The sequence below is a fragment of the Hyperoodon ampullatus genome, assembly GCF_949752795.1.
Source record: "Hyperoodon ampullatus genome assembly, chromosome: 1".
Lineage (NCBI taxonomy): Eukaryota > Metazoa > Chordata > Mammalia > Artiodactyla > Ziphiidae > Hyperoodon > Hyperoodon ampullatus.
The window spans coordinates 111,993,870-112,007,538 of NC_136914.1; the positions used below are offsets into that span (position 1 = coordinate 111,993,870).

The 13,669-nt window shown below is 40.3% G+C and overlaps 1 protein-coding gene across 3 annotated transcripts in view; it reads left to right on the top strand.

The window, feature by feature from the left end:
- Positions 1–12,058, top strand: part of MRLN (myoregulin) — a 62,738-nt gene extending 50,680 nt beyond the window's left edge. For 2 of the 3 annotated variants that reach the window (XM_079715817.1, XM_079715816.1), the window contains exon 2: positions 11,829–12,058. In XM_079715817.1, the coding sequence (XP_079571943.1) occupies positions 11,848–11,988 (141 nt within the window). In that variant the 5' untranslated portion in view covers positions 11,829–11,847 and the 3' untranslated portion in view covers positions 11,989–12,058. Of the gene's footprint in view, positions 1–9,448; positions 9,539–11,828 lie in introns of those variants that run through there. The other variant, XM_079715818.1, reaches the window with a different exon arrangement.
- Positions 12,059–13,669: the final 1,611 nt, after the last annotated feature.

Genomic DNA, 13,669 nt, shown 5'->3' on the forward strand with positions numbered 1-13,669 from the left:
CTGAGGAAAGGTGAAAGCTGACACTCTGGTCCCTCCTCAGGACTACAGACTAAGACAGTTTTCTGCTTTGGTTACATACATTCAATTCTCTTGAATATGTGCATCAGGCTTCTAAATAAGGGAGTCATCACAGGGAAGTGGAAGGAGGCAGATGCCGGCTTGGTATTGAGCCCTGGCTCAACAAGCTGTGTGACTTAAGCAAGTACTCAACCTCTTTGAGTCTCAGATTCCTCAGTTTGACCTGTTTGACAGGGTGGTGGGTTTTACACATCATGTATCTAAGTGACCAAGTATGGTAATATTATTGATGAAATCCCTCATTTGAATTTTTCCTGAATCTTCTTAACCTGGAGCCTCCAATGTGGTCTTTGATGGGAAACTTTAAATTGCAGAGACAATAATTGGCTTTTACTGCTTTTAATGACTTCATCCTTAGGATAGTATCAGCAGTGGGAATGCTGAGGATGGGGGCATTGGAGGATAGCACATGGTTAGTTCAGGACATTAGGCTATGGCTAAGATCAATGATGACGGGGAACTTCATCAAAATGATTTCAAAGCATAAACTATTATTTTAATAAACTTATCTGCTCTACTATAATCAGCATTCTAAAATTTTTCTGGGACTTGCCCGATGGTCCAGTGGTTAAGACTCCACACTTCCAGTGCAGGGGTACAGGTTTGATCCCTGGTCGGGGACCTAAGAGCCTGCATGCCGCGAGGTGCAGCCAAAAATCAGTAAATAAAAATAACCTTTTTCTTTTGGTTATGTGCTTCTGTGGTTCCAAAGGACTGCTTTTCCCCCTTGCTAGCTTTGATTCTGTGTCTGGATGGGACAGAAAGGAGGGTTGTCTCAGAGAATACCTGCTTCCCAAAGTGTTACCCTGTACACTCAGGAGACAGGATGAGATTTTTGTTTTCCACTGCAAGCTGCCATTCTGCAAATGTTTATTTAATTCCCACTGTGTGAACACACAGTGCTAGATTAGCAAAGGGTCAGTAAACTCTAAATATAGTAGGATAAAGAAGTCATTTCATGAGTAACTCTGTTACAAGTCAGAATGGGCTTGTTCCATGGTACATGACAAGTACAGACAGGATCTGGCTGGCATTCCACAGGGCCATCGCGTCTAATACTTATCCACCAAAAGTGGGCATTATTGGTCAGACTTCCCCTTGGAGAGCTGTACATTCTTAGAAAACAATTCAGTGCTTTTCAGGGCTCCTCGTTGGGTTCACCTTCTAAGTAACAAGCTTCTGAGGCACAGAAAAACGCACCATAAAGTCGCATCTCATCCTCCCCGCCTCCAATTTTTTTTTTAATTGAGCACCTGTTTTGTTCCAAGCCCTGTGCTAAATGCTAGAAATATAATTTGGGGATTTCCCTGGTGGCGCACTGGTTAAGAGTCTGCCTGCCAATGCAGGGGATGCGCACAGGTTCGAGCCCTGGTCCAGGAGGATCCCACATGCCATGGAGCAACTAAGCCCGTGGGCCACAACTACTGAGCCTGCGCTCTAGAGCCCGTGAGCCACAACTGCGGAGCCACGTGCCACAACTACTGAAGCCTGCGCGCCTAGAGCCCGTGCTCCACAACAAGAGAAGCCACCGCAGTGAGAAGCCCACGCACCGCAACGAAGAGTAGCCCCCCCTCGCCGCAACTAGAGAAAGCCCGCGCGCAGCAACGAAGACCCAATGCAGCCAAAAATAAATAAACAAATTAATTAATTAATTTTTAAAAAGAAATATAATTTGATCTTAGAGGAGGTCACAGTTTTTCACTGAACTTGAAATTCTGTTCTCCAACCTGGCCATCTACCTTCTCAGCTAAACTTGACTCCAGATAACACTTAGCTGGTTTCCGAAATCAAATCTGCACCTTAATAATAGGTAAAAACCTGCCACCAGTGAATTTAGGCAGAGCAATGTATGTTGCAGGCTGAGAAGGGAGTTTAAAAGGTTTAGCCAAATGCTTTTACTAAAGTCAAACAGGTCCAGAGACTTCTCCTCCGCCCCAAACCTGGAATGACACGCGTTTGGATATGTGAGTTCTGCAGGTAAAAACCCCAAACGCAACGAATAAGCACCTGGCCTCAGCCCCACTCCTGCTTTGTCACACGTGGAAGAACTGGCGGCGAGTGGCACTGCCCTGTCAGGTTTCCGGGCCACAGCTCTGGGCAGTTCATCTGGCCTCGTAAGAGTGCGCTACAACTGGGATTCTTGGCGAGGGCTGCGGAACTTGGCAGGGAGAAGGTTGAAAACATTTTGATTATTTTGGTTCCAGAATCTTTCTTAATGTAAAGTACCTGTAACCGAGTAATTTATGTCTTCTTAGGGGCAATGCCATCTCCTCTTTGGGGGCAGGAATGGGGTAGCGGGAAATCTCAGCCTTTGGGAGTCTTGGTAGTGGATGATTAAGAGGAGGTGCTTGTTCATATGTAGAAAAACAGTTCATTTTAGGGCCGGAATATTTACTCAAAACATTTGAGGCATGGTCATAGATGGCTTGGAAGGCCCAAACTGGACAGATATTGACATGCAGAGAAAGCATGAGAGGTACAGTTGAAGAGGAGAAAAGTAGAGGGATTCCACACGGGTCTGGGACACCCCTGTACCCCTGGGGGATCAGGTGGACCCTCATGGGTGCTGCCAGGCCAGACAGTGCTCTGTGGCCTACATGTCTGTGCATCTGCCTCAGCTTCCTGGGCTTCCCATTGCTTAAGTCCATTTGTTTGCTGTCGTCCATTGAGTCCGTGCTCGCCTCTCTCCCTCCTTGTTGGGCTGCAGGAAGTGGCCACCTTTCTGACTCCAATGCTTTATCATACCCTAACCATTATTTTACCAAGTGCCCGGCAGCAAGCTGGGCACTTGGCTCACCTCTTTTACCAATCCTGAGATGCTGCAGTGGCTAAGGCTTTGGAGCCAAACACACTTCCATTCAAATCCCCGGTCATCCCCGCTGTGTGATCACGAATAGCTCACTAAAGTCTCGGGTCATCAATCTCTCCAACTAAGGAAATAGGAGAATTAGTTAACTCACCTCATAAGGCTTTATGAGATTAAAATCACAGTGTGGGGCTTCCCTGGTGGCGCAGTGGTTGAGAGTCCGCCTGCCGACGCAAGGGACACGGGTTCGTGCCCCGGTCCAGGAAGATCCCACATGCCGCGGAGCGGCTGGGCTCGTGAGCCATGGCCGCTGAGCCTGTGCATCCGGAGCCTGTGCTCCGCAACAGGAGAGGCCGCAGCGGTGAGAGGCCCGCGTACCGCAAAAAAAAAAAAAAAAAAAAAAGTCACAGTGTGTGTAGGCCCTTCTTAACTGTAGTTACGAATAAAATCCTTTCACTCCCCTGCAAAACAGATTATCTCTGTCTCCAGATGGGGTAGCAGGTGAGGGGAAATGCCTGATCCACAGCTCCAGCACTAATACCAGCCAGAACCAGGATCGCAAACCAGTTCCATCCGGCTCCCAAACCTTGCTGACCCACCATCTGTGACGAGGCATGTGGTTCTGTTTCCAGGCGAAGTCCACTTTGTCAAGTTTTGTGAGCCTGACCTGCCAAGTTTTTCCAGTTTTCACTTGTGACTTATTCTATTCTGGACACCCTGGTCTTCCCTTGGCCTGAATCAAAGCAGTTGGGAGGTGGTGAAGATAGAATATCTTCAAATAGCCAAGCCTGGTGAAACGCAGAATCCAATTTATCATAAATGTCAAAAACTCGCTGAGGCAATTATTATAGTAGCTCAGAAGAAAAGTAGCTGTGTGACCTCAGGCAAGGTGCCTTCTCTCGTTTGTCAAATGAGAAGTTTTAAGAAATTTCAAATTTCTTTTCCAGTGCCAACATTTCTGTAATATTTCAGATTTTCCACTACAGTTGTTTTTTTTTTTTAGCTGGAGAGAGAAAGATCTCCTTGAAATCGTATCTTAATCAGGAAACAAGGTATAACAATCATGCCTGTAATCATTTAAGTGTTGAGCCATATGCCATTTATTATTATTCTCATTCAAGCTTTCTCGCATACAGTGCTCATATCACTGATGAGTTAATTTCTCAGATGTCTGTAAAATTCCCTTCCTCACATAATTAGTTCAGAAAATGCACCTTGAACTCCATTTTAGAAGCTTACAGAACACACAAAACCCATTTACTGTTGAATATGCCTGAATTTCAGCTGACTTCTGAATGACTCATATTTGAGCAGTTTATGTCTCCTGTCCTACCACACCATCGTCTATTTCTGGAATCTTAAGGGGGCAAATCTCAATTATGCCAGAGAAACAGTAGCCATCCCAGCAGGACACTTCGAATCCTAAAGCCCTGTAGGCCAGTGCCAAACTCTTGTTGCCTTCCAACAACTTGACTAGCTTCCCTAATTACAAGCAAACAAATAAAAACGAAAGCAAAAACATCAACAAGATATAATTCCCATATGATTTCTCAAGTTTCTAAAAGACAACTTTATTAAACATAAATTTTATGGGAAATTTTCCATATGGAGACAATATTGAAAATACCCAACTTTGTGATTTTATTTTTGAAGAATAAAAATTTGTGGGAAAAGTAGACTTAATATATGGTTTTTCTTGTTGTAATCGTCTTCTGAAAAAAATGAACTTTTGGTCTTCCAAGAAAGCTTCTGAGGTATTATTAAATCAACAAATATTAAATCAATATTTGTTGAAAACTGATTAGCATCCAATACCATGAGGCACTGGGATCCAGGATGGGTAAGGCCATCCCCACTTTCTAGGAAGACAGCCCTGCCAATGGGGGGGTGGCATGCAAACAAATAACCACAATACACGGTTGTCAGTTGCAATATGTTACAGCAAGTGGGCAATAAATTCTGCCTGAGGGTGTCAGGAAGGATCACAGAGGGGGTATGTTGAGTTTCAAAAGATGAGTAGGTGTGTGACAGTTTTGCATGTTTGGGTGTCCAAAGAGAAACTGAGAAGACTGATTTATTCAAGGGAGGTAATACGGTAATACGGAGGTAATACGGTAGAATATAATTAACAATGATAGTCACTCTTGCTTATTAAGAGTGACTTGTGCCTAGTAGGCACTCACTAGGCACTAGGCACTCACTTGGCACAGTATTGATATTATTTTATTCTCACACTACCCTACTCTTATTATCATCTCCATTTTATAGAAGTGCTAACTGACGCACAGAGAGTTAATGTAACTTGTCCAAGGTCTCACGGTAAGTGGCAGATCCAAGTCAAACCCTATCAGTCTTATGCCAGACCCATCTCTCAGCTACCAAGTCCTGGAAGCATTCTTATTATTTCTCTTTCCAGCTAATGTTAATGAGATCAAGGGGAGGAATTCATTGGCAGTCTAGTGGTTAAGACTCGGTACTTCTACTGTCGGGGGCATGGGTTCTATCCCTGGTCAGGGAATTAAGATCCCACAAGCCACGTGCACAGCCAAAAAAAAAAAAAAAAAAGTTCAAAGGAAGGAACTTGTCAGTCATAAGTTGATCAGTGGGTAGATAACAAACTAATAATAAAAGAAAATAAAATTGCAGAGAGTAAAAGCTAATAAAACACAGATTAAAAAAACTGAACTTTCACCTAATCGGGTTGCTAGACAGTAAGCTCGTAGTAGTGGCCTGTGAACGATCCATTTACAAAGAGCAGGTTGTTTTGATATGAATAAAACTGACTATTGTAAAACTATTCAGGCAAATTTAGGGTTCTCAGGCCCAAAGGGATAACTGGAAGACTATTCATCCCATTGTTCAACCAGCAGTTCACATATACAGAAAGGAGCCAGGACTGAGGAAGAAGAGTGGCCATCGATAATTACATGTGGATATTTCCATTTCAGTCTAGTCCATTTCCTTTTCATTTGAGAACATTAATAAATCCATGTAGTTGAAACAGAGTGGCATCTGGGGATGGGAGTCCTGGGTTAGTAGCATCAAGGCTCCAGCACAGAACCTTAGGCAGTTGCTCCATCGCCCTAGTAGTGCATAATCACAGCCTGGCACACACTAGACCCTTAATAAATGGTAATTATTATACTTTACTTATGTGACCTATTCAGCAAGAGTGTCTCATGTTTCAACATTTGTCTCTAGGGAACTTCTGTCAATATTATCTTGACCATTAGATATTGATGGAAACAAGGAGTAGGATTAGCAAATTCTTATCAAAAAGAAATATTTTTGAAGTGTGACTCATGTGTTTAAGACTATAAACTTGAATCCAATGAAAAGTGTTTTCTTTTGATTGAAAAAGAGACTTTGCAAAGTATGTTCTGTTCTTTATCTTGACCAGGAATCTACGCCTAATCAGGGGAAATAGTAGAGGCTGAGAGAGATTGAGAAACAGGTGAAGTCTTAGTACCAGTAATAATTTTATATAATAGAGGGGGTTTTACTTGTTTGTTTTGCATTGTTTTATTTTTGCCAGGGGACCAAGCCATTTCGCAAATGCACTATGGTCCCAGGAGTCAGAGTTGACTTGAGAAACTTTGTTTTATATACAAACAAGATTATAAAGGTTTGAAAGGCCAGAGCCTACAAACTGATGGCAGGGTGAAGAACAGAGAATGCAATGAAGTTCAACCCCCAGAGACCAAAAGTTACTGCTACTCACCATTAGTCTAACTTACCTTGTGGGATTCTACTATTCAACCATTCAATGAACAGGTCAGTTTGGATTTAGATTATTTGGACTCTTGATGGAATCAAAAGAAAATATAATAAAGACAAGTTTTTAAAACTAGATAAGAGTATTCATTCTATTTTAAGTATAACATTCTATAAATTAATTTCTACAAAATAAATTGATTCTCAGTGCCTTTTGGAAATAGGGAAAAGAAAGGAACATAGAGTCATTTAAATGAGAGGGAAAATTATTTGCCGTCATCTGAAATTTCAACATGAAATATACTAGGCCCCAAATAACCTAGGATGTCTTAAATTTTATTTTATTTATTTTTTATACAGCACATCCTTATTAGTTATCTATTTTATACATATTAGCATATATATGTCAATCCCAATCTCCCAATTCATCCTACCACCACCACCCCTGCCACTTTTCCCCCTTGGTGTCCATACGTTTGTTCTCTACATCTGTGTCTCAATTTCTGCCCTGCAACTGGTTCATCTGTACCATTTTTCTATAACTAGGATGTCTTATATCAGAAATTGGAGGTGATGTTATTTTAGCTACGACTTTTAAATACTGCATTCGAGATAAGACCACGCTCTTGAGATAGTCACACTCAATACATTCTAGCATACTTTTAGAAGTGTCCTAGCTTGTTTCAAATTTATTTATTAATTAATTTATTTTTTACATTTATTTAGTGCATGTTTTATTCGATAAAAAACACTACAAATCATTTTTTTTCCTGAAAATGCTGTTGTTAAATAGCCTTTCCTCTAAAAGAATGTCCCTGCAAAGAAAAAACACGTGATTACCAAACTTCTAGAAAAGTAAGTATGAACTAATTAGGCAAAATGTAAATCAAACACTGTGACAATCATAATTTTAATCCACAGTAAAATCTCAGTGTGCTAGTAAACTTACGATGGTTTCATGTCCTTCCAATGATTTAGATCTAGAAACAGACCTAACACTGAGAAGAACCAAACAGAAACCACCAACATTCCTCTTTCTCCTGAACATTTTGAATGAGACAAGAACATGTTCTTTAGCCAAAGAGACAATGTAAACTCAAGGAAAATGAAATGTCTCAGTGAAACATTTTAATGAAAATATGTAATTCATTGGATAAAGTGTAAGTTAAATATTTTCATTAAAATCTTTCACTGACATTTAATTTTCCCAAATTCATATTTGTTAAAATGTTTGGTTTGACAAAAATAAAATCAGTATACGTTACTTTTAAGTATATGGGAAAGAAAGAGGACTAGCAGTTATGGGACTACTTTCTTTAGTTTTCTGAAGTTATATAAGCAACATCCTTTTAAATGAAAATGTGAGAAATGGAAAAAGCAAGGAAAAAATATCACATATAGTCCTTCACCCAAACTCGACCACTATGACCGTTATTGACATTTGTAGATAGTCCTGTTTCCTTTTTTTAAATATTTCGATTGTGAAGTCTAACATACCTACAGAAAAGCCTATAAAATTTCTGTGTGCAGTTTAGCAAGTAGTTAAAAAGTGATTGCCAATGTAACCACCAACCAGGACAAGAAATGAAATACTGCTGGAGGCTCCCCACACCCACGCAGCCCTTCCCTTCCCCTCACTAACACCACCACTACCCTGATTTTATGGTAGCCAATCCTCTGCTTTTCTTGATCAATTCACCACCTACACCATTGCCACCCACATATACACCCCTAAACCATGCACCTTTAACTCTGTTTTCCTACTTTATATAAATATATTTACACTGTGCATTTTCTTTTGTGCCTTGCTTTTAAAAAATTCAATATTATGTTTATAAAATTCACCACTGTTTTTGTATGTAGCTGGAGCTTAATTTTCATTATTGTAAAAATTCAATATTATGTTTGTAAAATTCACCGCTTTTTTTGTATGTAGCTGGAGCTTAATTTTCATTATTGTATAATATTCCATTATATGCATTTATCTATCTACTAATGGGCATTTGGTTTGTTTTTAAGTTGAGGATATTAAAAATAATGTTTGGATATGTGTCCTGGTGTGATTATCCATGCTTGTCCAGGAGTGTAATAGGTGTTCATAAGGTATGGCTTTTAATCATAATTAAATATTTTAACATAATTTTCTAAGTAGTATTTTCTATTATTTCATCATTGTAATAACCATAATTTTGTTGGATAATTTTCCATTTATGGCTGAATGTTACAGCCTGGTCTTTTGTAATAAATTCACTCCTCTACTTTCTAATGCTTCTAGTGCTGGAAACAATTAAAATCTAGTCTCTTAGCAAGTTTAATGTTTATAACACACTTTTATGTCTATGCTCACTGTACTGTGTATTACAGTGGTCTCCGGGACTTATTTATCTACTTGTTGCACATGTGTAACCCTTACACATCTCTTCCATTCCCTCACCCCCTGAGAACTATTGTTTTAAAAGCATGGTTAAGACTCCCTGCTTCCACTGCAGGGGGTGTGGATTCAATCCCTGGTGGGGGAACTAAGATCCCATATGCCCGGTGGCACGGCCAAAAAATAAAATAAAAAAATAAAACCGTGGTAAATGTTTGGCCCGCCAGGAAAATTATAGAGTTCAGCTTAAACTTTTTGTGAAAAGTTTAGTTTTCAGCTATACAGTTCTGTGATATGTTGAAATCAACGTGTCACGTTTGCCGAACTCCACTCTTCGACATCTCCTTCCTGACTTCTTTGAGAGTCATTTTAGAGTTTCTCCAGGCAGGCTCCCTGCCCGGCCACTTCACAGACCTCCTCAGCATCCAATAAAAGCTTTTGCTGTGCTTTGACACAGGAACCAAGGTTGCTAAGAGACCACCTGTGCTGAATGCACTTTGTTCTAGCAAGAGCAGCTGGAGAGAAAACCCAGGAGCAGCATTATCTACCACTACCCGGGATTAAGTCAGGTGAGAAATGGGTTTCTGCGCACTCTTCGACCCCCACCAGTTGTCTGGTCTTTCCCTCACTTCCTATTCAGTCTCTCTCTTTACCGCTGTTGGAGAAAATTGAAGGTACCCCTCAGAGCACAGACTGAAGAAACACAAGATGGAGGTGGAGGCCATAGGAGGGAAGGAAAATCGCTTTGCGAACCCATGTGTTATTCTTACCCCTTCGTTCCCAAACATAGGCACAAGGAATTGTTGAACTTAAGGGAAATTCTAGGCGTTTACTTTGCCAGTGATTGCTGTATAATTTGGGGCAAGTCATTCCCTCCTTTAGGAAGGGGGTTAGTTATTACAGAAATTAATCAAGATTGCTAAAAGTGGAAGAAGATACTTGTATAAATCTCATCTATCTCCCCCTCTCTCGTTCACCTTCTCTCTTAAAACTCAACCTGCCTTTTTGGGTTTGAGTGAAAAATAGCAGAAAATATTTTCCCACCCCGATCTTGCCACTTTCTAAAAATATTGATGCTCATTTTTTAAAATAATATTTTTTTTTTTTTTTTTTTTTTTTGTGGTACGCGGGCCTCTCACTGTTGTGGCCTCTCCCATTGCGGAGCACAGGCTCCGGACGCGCAGGTTCAGCGGCCATGGCTCACGGGCCCAGCCGCTCCGCGGCATGTGGGATCCTCCCAGACCGGGGCACGAACCCGCTTCCCCTGCATCGGCAGGCGGACTCTCAACCACTGCGCCACCAGGGAAGCCCCTAAAATAATATTTTTAAAGTTTATTTATTTTTATTTATTTTTGGCTGCATTGGGTCTTTGTTTGCTGTGCATGCGCTTTCTCTAGTTGTGGAAAGTGGGAGTTACTCTTCGTTGCGGTGTGCGGGCTTCTCATTGCGGTGGCTTCTCTTTTTGCACGCAGGCTTTGGTAGTTGTGGCTCTCGGGCTCTAGAGTGCAGGCTCAGTAGTTGTGGCGCACGGGCTTAGTTGCTCTGTGGCATGGGGGATTTTCCCAGACCAGGGCTCAAACCCATGTCCCCTGCATTGGCAAGCGGATTCTTAACCACTGCGCCACCAGGGAAGCCCTTGATGCTGATTTTAAGTTGAGTGTGTATAAGGGACTTGGATGTAAGGCTTTGAAAATTACTTAACTCATTTGACCTTACATTTCTGGAAAAAGCAGTTAAGAATGGTTCTAAACTCCCTACCTGACAGGCATGTGAAATGTTCTGACAGTGTGCTAAACAGACCACAAATTAATATCTTTAAAAATTCCATAATACTTAAAAAAATAAGATATTAAAAAAAACTGTTTGATCAACACAGAAGTGTGGAAGAAATTAAAATATTTAATGTCTGATTAAGTGACCAAAATATGAGAAAGGATTTTGAGGAAAGATCAGGGAAATGAAAAAAACCTTTTGTTGTTTAGTGTTTAAGAATTTTACCACATGCCTCTTTCCATGTCTTCAAATTCTCATTTCCTGGTAATACCCCCTGTACAGGTTAGAAGAATGGCAGTTTCACTGATGCCATAAGAATGATTGTAAATGACTTTGCAGATAAGACTTCAAAATAAATTAATTATGGATAACATTGAAAAGAGAGGGGTAATTCTGGTAGTTCCTTGAGCTGTTTTTGTTTGTTTGTTTTACAAATTTATTTATTTATTTTTGGCTGCATTGGGTCTTTGTCGCTGCACGTGGGCTTTCTCTAGTTGTGGAGAGCGGGGGCTACTCTTCATTGTGGTGCACGAGCTTCTCATTGTGGTGGCTTCTCGTGTTGCGGAGCACAGGCTCTAGGTGCGTGGGCTCAGTAGTTGTGGCTCGCGGGGTCTAGAGCACAGACTCAGTAGTTGTGGCGCACGGGCGTAGTTGCTCCACGGCATGTGGGATCTTCCCGGACCAGGGCTCGAATCCGTGTCCCCTGCATTGGCAGGCGGATTCTCAACCACTGCACCACTAGGGAAGCCCTGAAAGACATTTCTTTTTTTTTTTTTTTTGCGTTACGTGGGCCTCTCACTGCTGTGGCCTCTCCCGTTGCAGAGCACAGGCTCCGGACGCGCAGGCTCAGCGGCCATGGCTCACGGGCCCAGCCGCTCCGCGGCACGTGGGATCTTCCCGGACCAGGGCACGAACCCGTGTCCCCTGCATCAGCAGGCGGACTCTCAACCACTGCGCCACCAGGGGAGCCCTGAAAGGCATTTCTTGATCACTGTTTCTTTCCAGTGTAAATATGAGATTGAGTTTAAAGAATCAGGGTTATAAATGTGTTCATTTAAGGACATTTTCTCTTTCTTTTCCTCCTAGGGAGCAGGAGCTTTTGGATATGACGTGTAAACACTGGATGTTAATTTCTACTACTAACCCCACAAGTCTGGAAGATGAAATTGTGGGAAGACTTCTAAAAATTCTGTTTGTAATCTTTGTTGACTTCCTGTCTATTATATATGTTGTTATAACTTCTTAGAAAGCTGACTTCCCTTACTTTACATGTGAATTTCATATTGAATTACAGTGAATAAAATTTTGTAATTTAGTATGTTGAGTGATTTTAATTTGATGACATCTCCAATTATTCTAGAGGCCAAAAGGACATTGCAATAAAAACAACATTGTGTATTATTTAGTACTTTATGGTTTATAAAACATTCACATAAATTGAAATGGAATTGTTTCCAAAAATCTACACTACTCTCATAAAACTTCTTGATTTTTAACATGATCGTTAGTTGATAGATTGACTAAAATTTGTAGGTGTAATTATGAGTGAAGTTGTTTCTTAAGGATGTGTACCTATGTGAAATTTTACATGGTTCTTTTTTTTTTTAATTTTAAATTCATTTTTAAAATTTATTTTATTGAAGTATAGTTGATTTACAATGTTATGTTAATTTCTGCTATACAGCAAAGTGATTCATTTATACATATATACATTCTTTTTCATATTCATTTCTATTATGGGTTATCACAGGATATTGAATATAGTTCCCTGTGCTGTACAGTAGGACCTTGTTGTTTATTATATGGTTCTATTTTTAACACATCAAGCTTAATATAAGATGATCTTTCCATAATATATACTAATAGTTTATTCTTATTTTCTTACATACACATTTCATCTGTGTGTAGGTAGGTTGTTTTTCTTAACCCTCCACAATTTTATGTTTCTACTAACAAAAACTTAAAGTTAGGAATAGAAATGCTTAAACAACATTCTTTTAGGAAAATAGAACTTGTAAGAAAGGAGAGAAAACAAGGTGCAGGCTGTGTTGATTTTCTGTTTGGGACTAAATGCTCACAGTATGTCATTTTATGTAAGGCTCCCAGTAATCCTAGGAGGCAGGAGTGAGTTGTCCCATTTCACAGATGAACACACTGAATCCTGGAAGAATTATGCTAGCTGGAGACCATACCTAGGAAGTGGCAGAACCAGGTCTTGGGCCTTCGCAATCCATCATATCATATTGCCTCCAAAGGTAAATAATAATTAAACAAGTGTGGTTAAAAAACAATCTGTAGAGCTCAACCCTTTTTCACAGTAATGTTTTATTCAAGACCCTATGGCTGTACTTTAGTATTGCCCTGATTTATTTTCTTATTCCACATTTAAAAATCTTCTATCGAAAAGAGAGATTAAGTTTACCCTTTTCTCATATCCAAATGGACAATGCATTCTCTTCCACAGTTTTCTTGACTCCCTCATTTTCTGACAGTGTTAAAATATAACTGTTGAACTTCTGCTCTTTAAGCCTTTGAAAAACAAAGTTCTCTTTGTCCTTTAGACTTTTTGACTTTTTACATTGGACACACATGTTTCATAAAATCCTGATCTCGTCCATGTGATGACCATCTTCTCAGATTTGGCCCAGACATTAATGCAAGGTTTCATAAGAGACCTAATGGAGTGTGAAAGGAATCTGGGACCTTTGAGACTTATTACTTCAGTGACTCTTACTTAACCTTTCAGCGGTGTTGTATATTTAACCATAAGCCAAACAGAGTCAAACTATGTGCCATTTACTGTAACAGAATCTCTTTTTTCCCTACATAATATTGTTGAACACTTCCTTTTGGATATAATGTGGATGTGATGTGTTTCTCCCCAAGCCCCTCTATTTGGGATTTCTTGGAGCCTATTAATCAGGCTG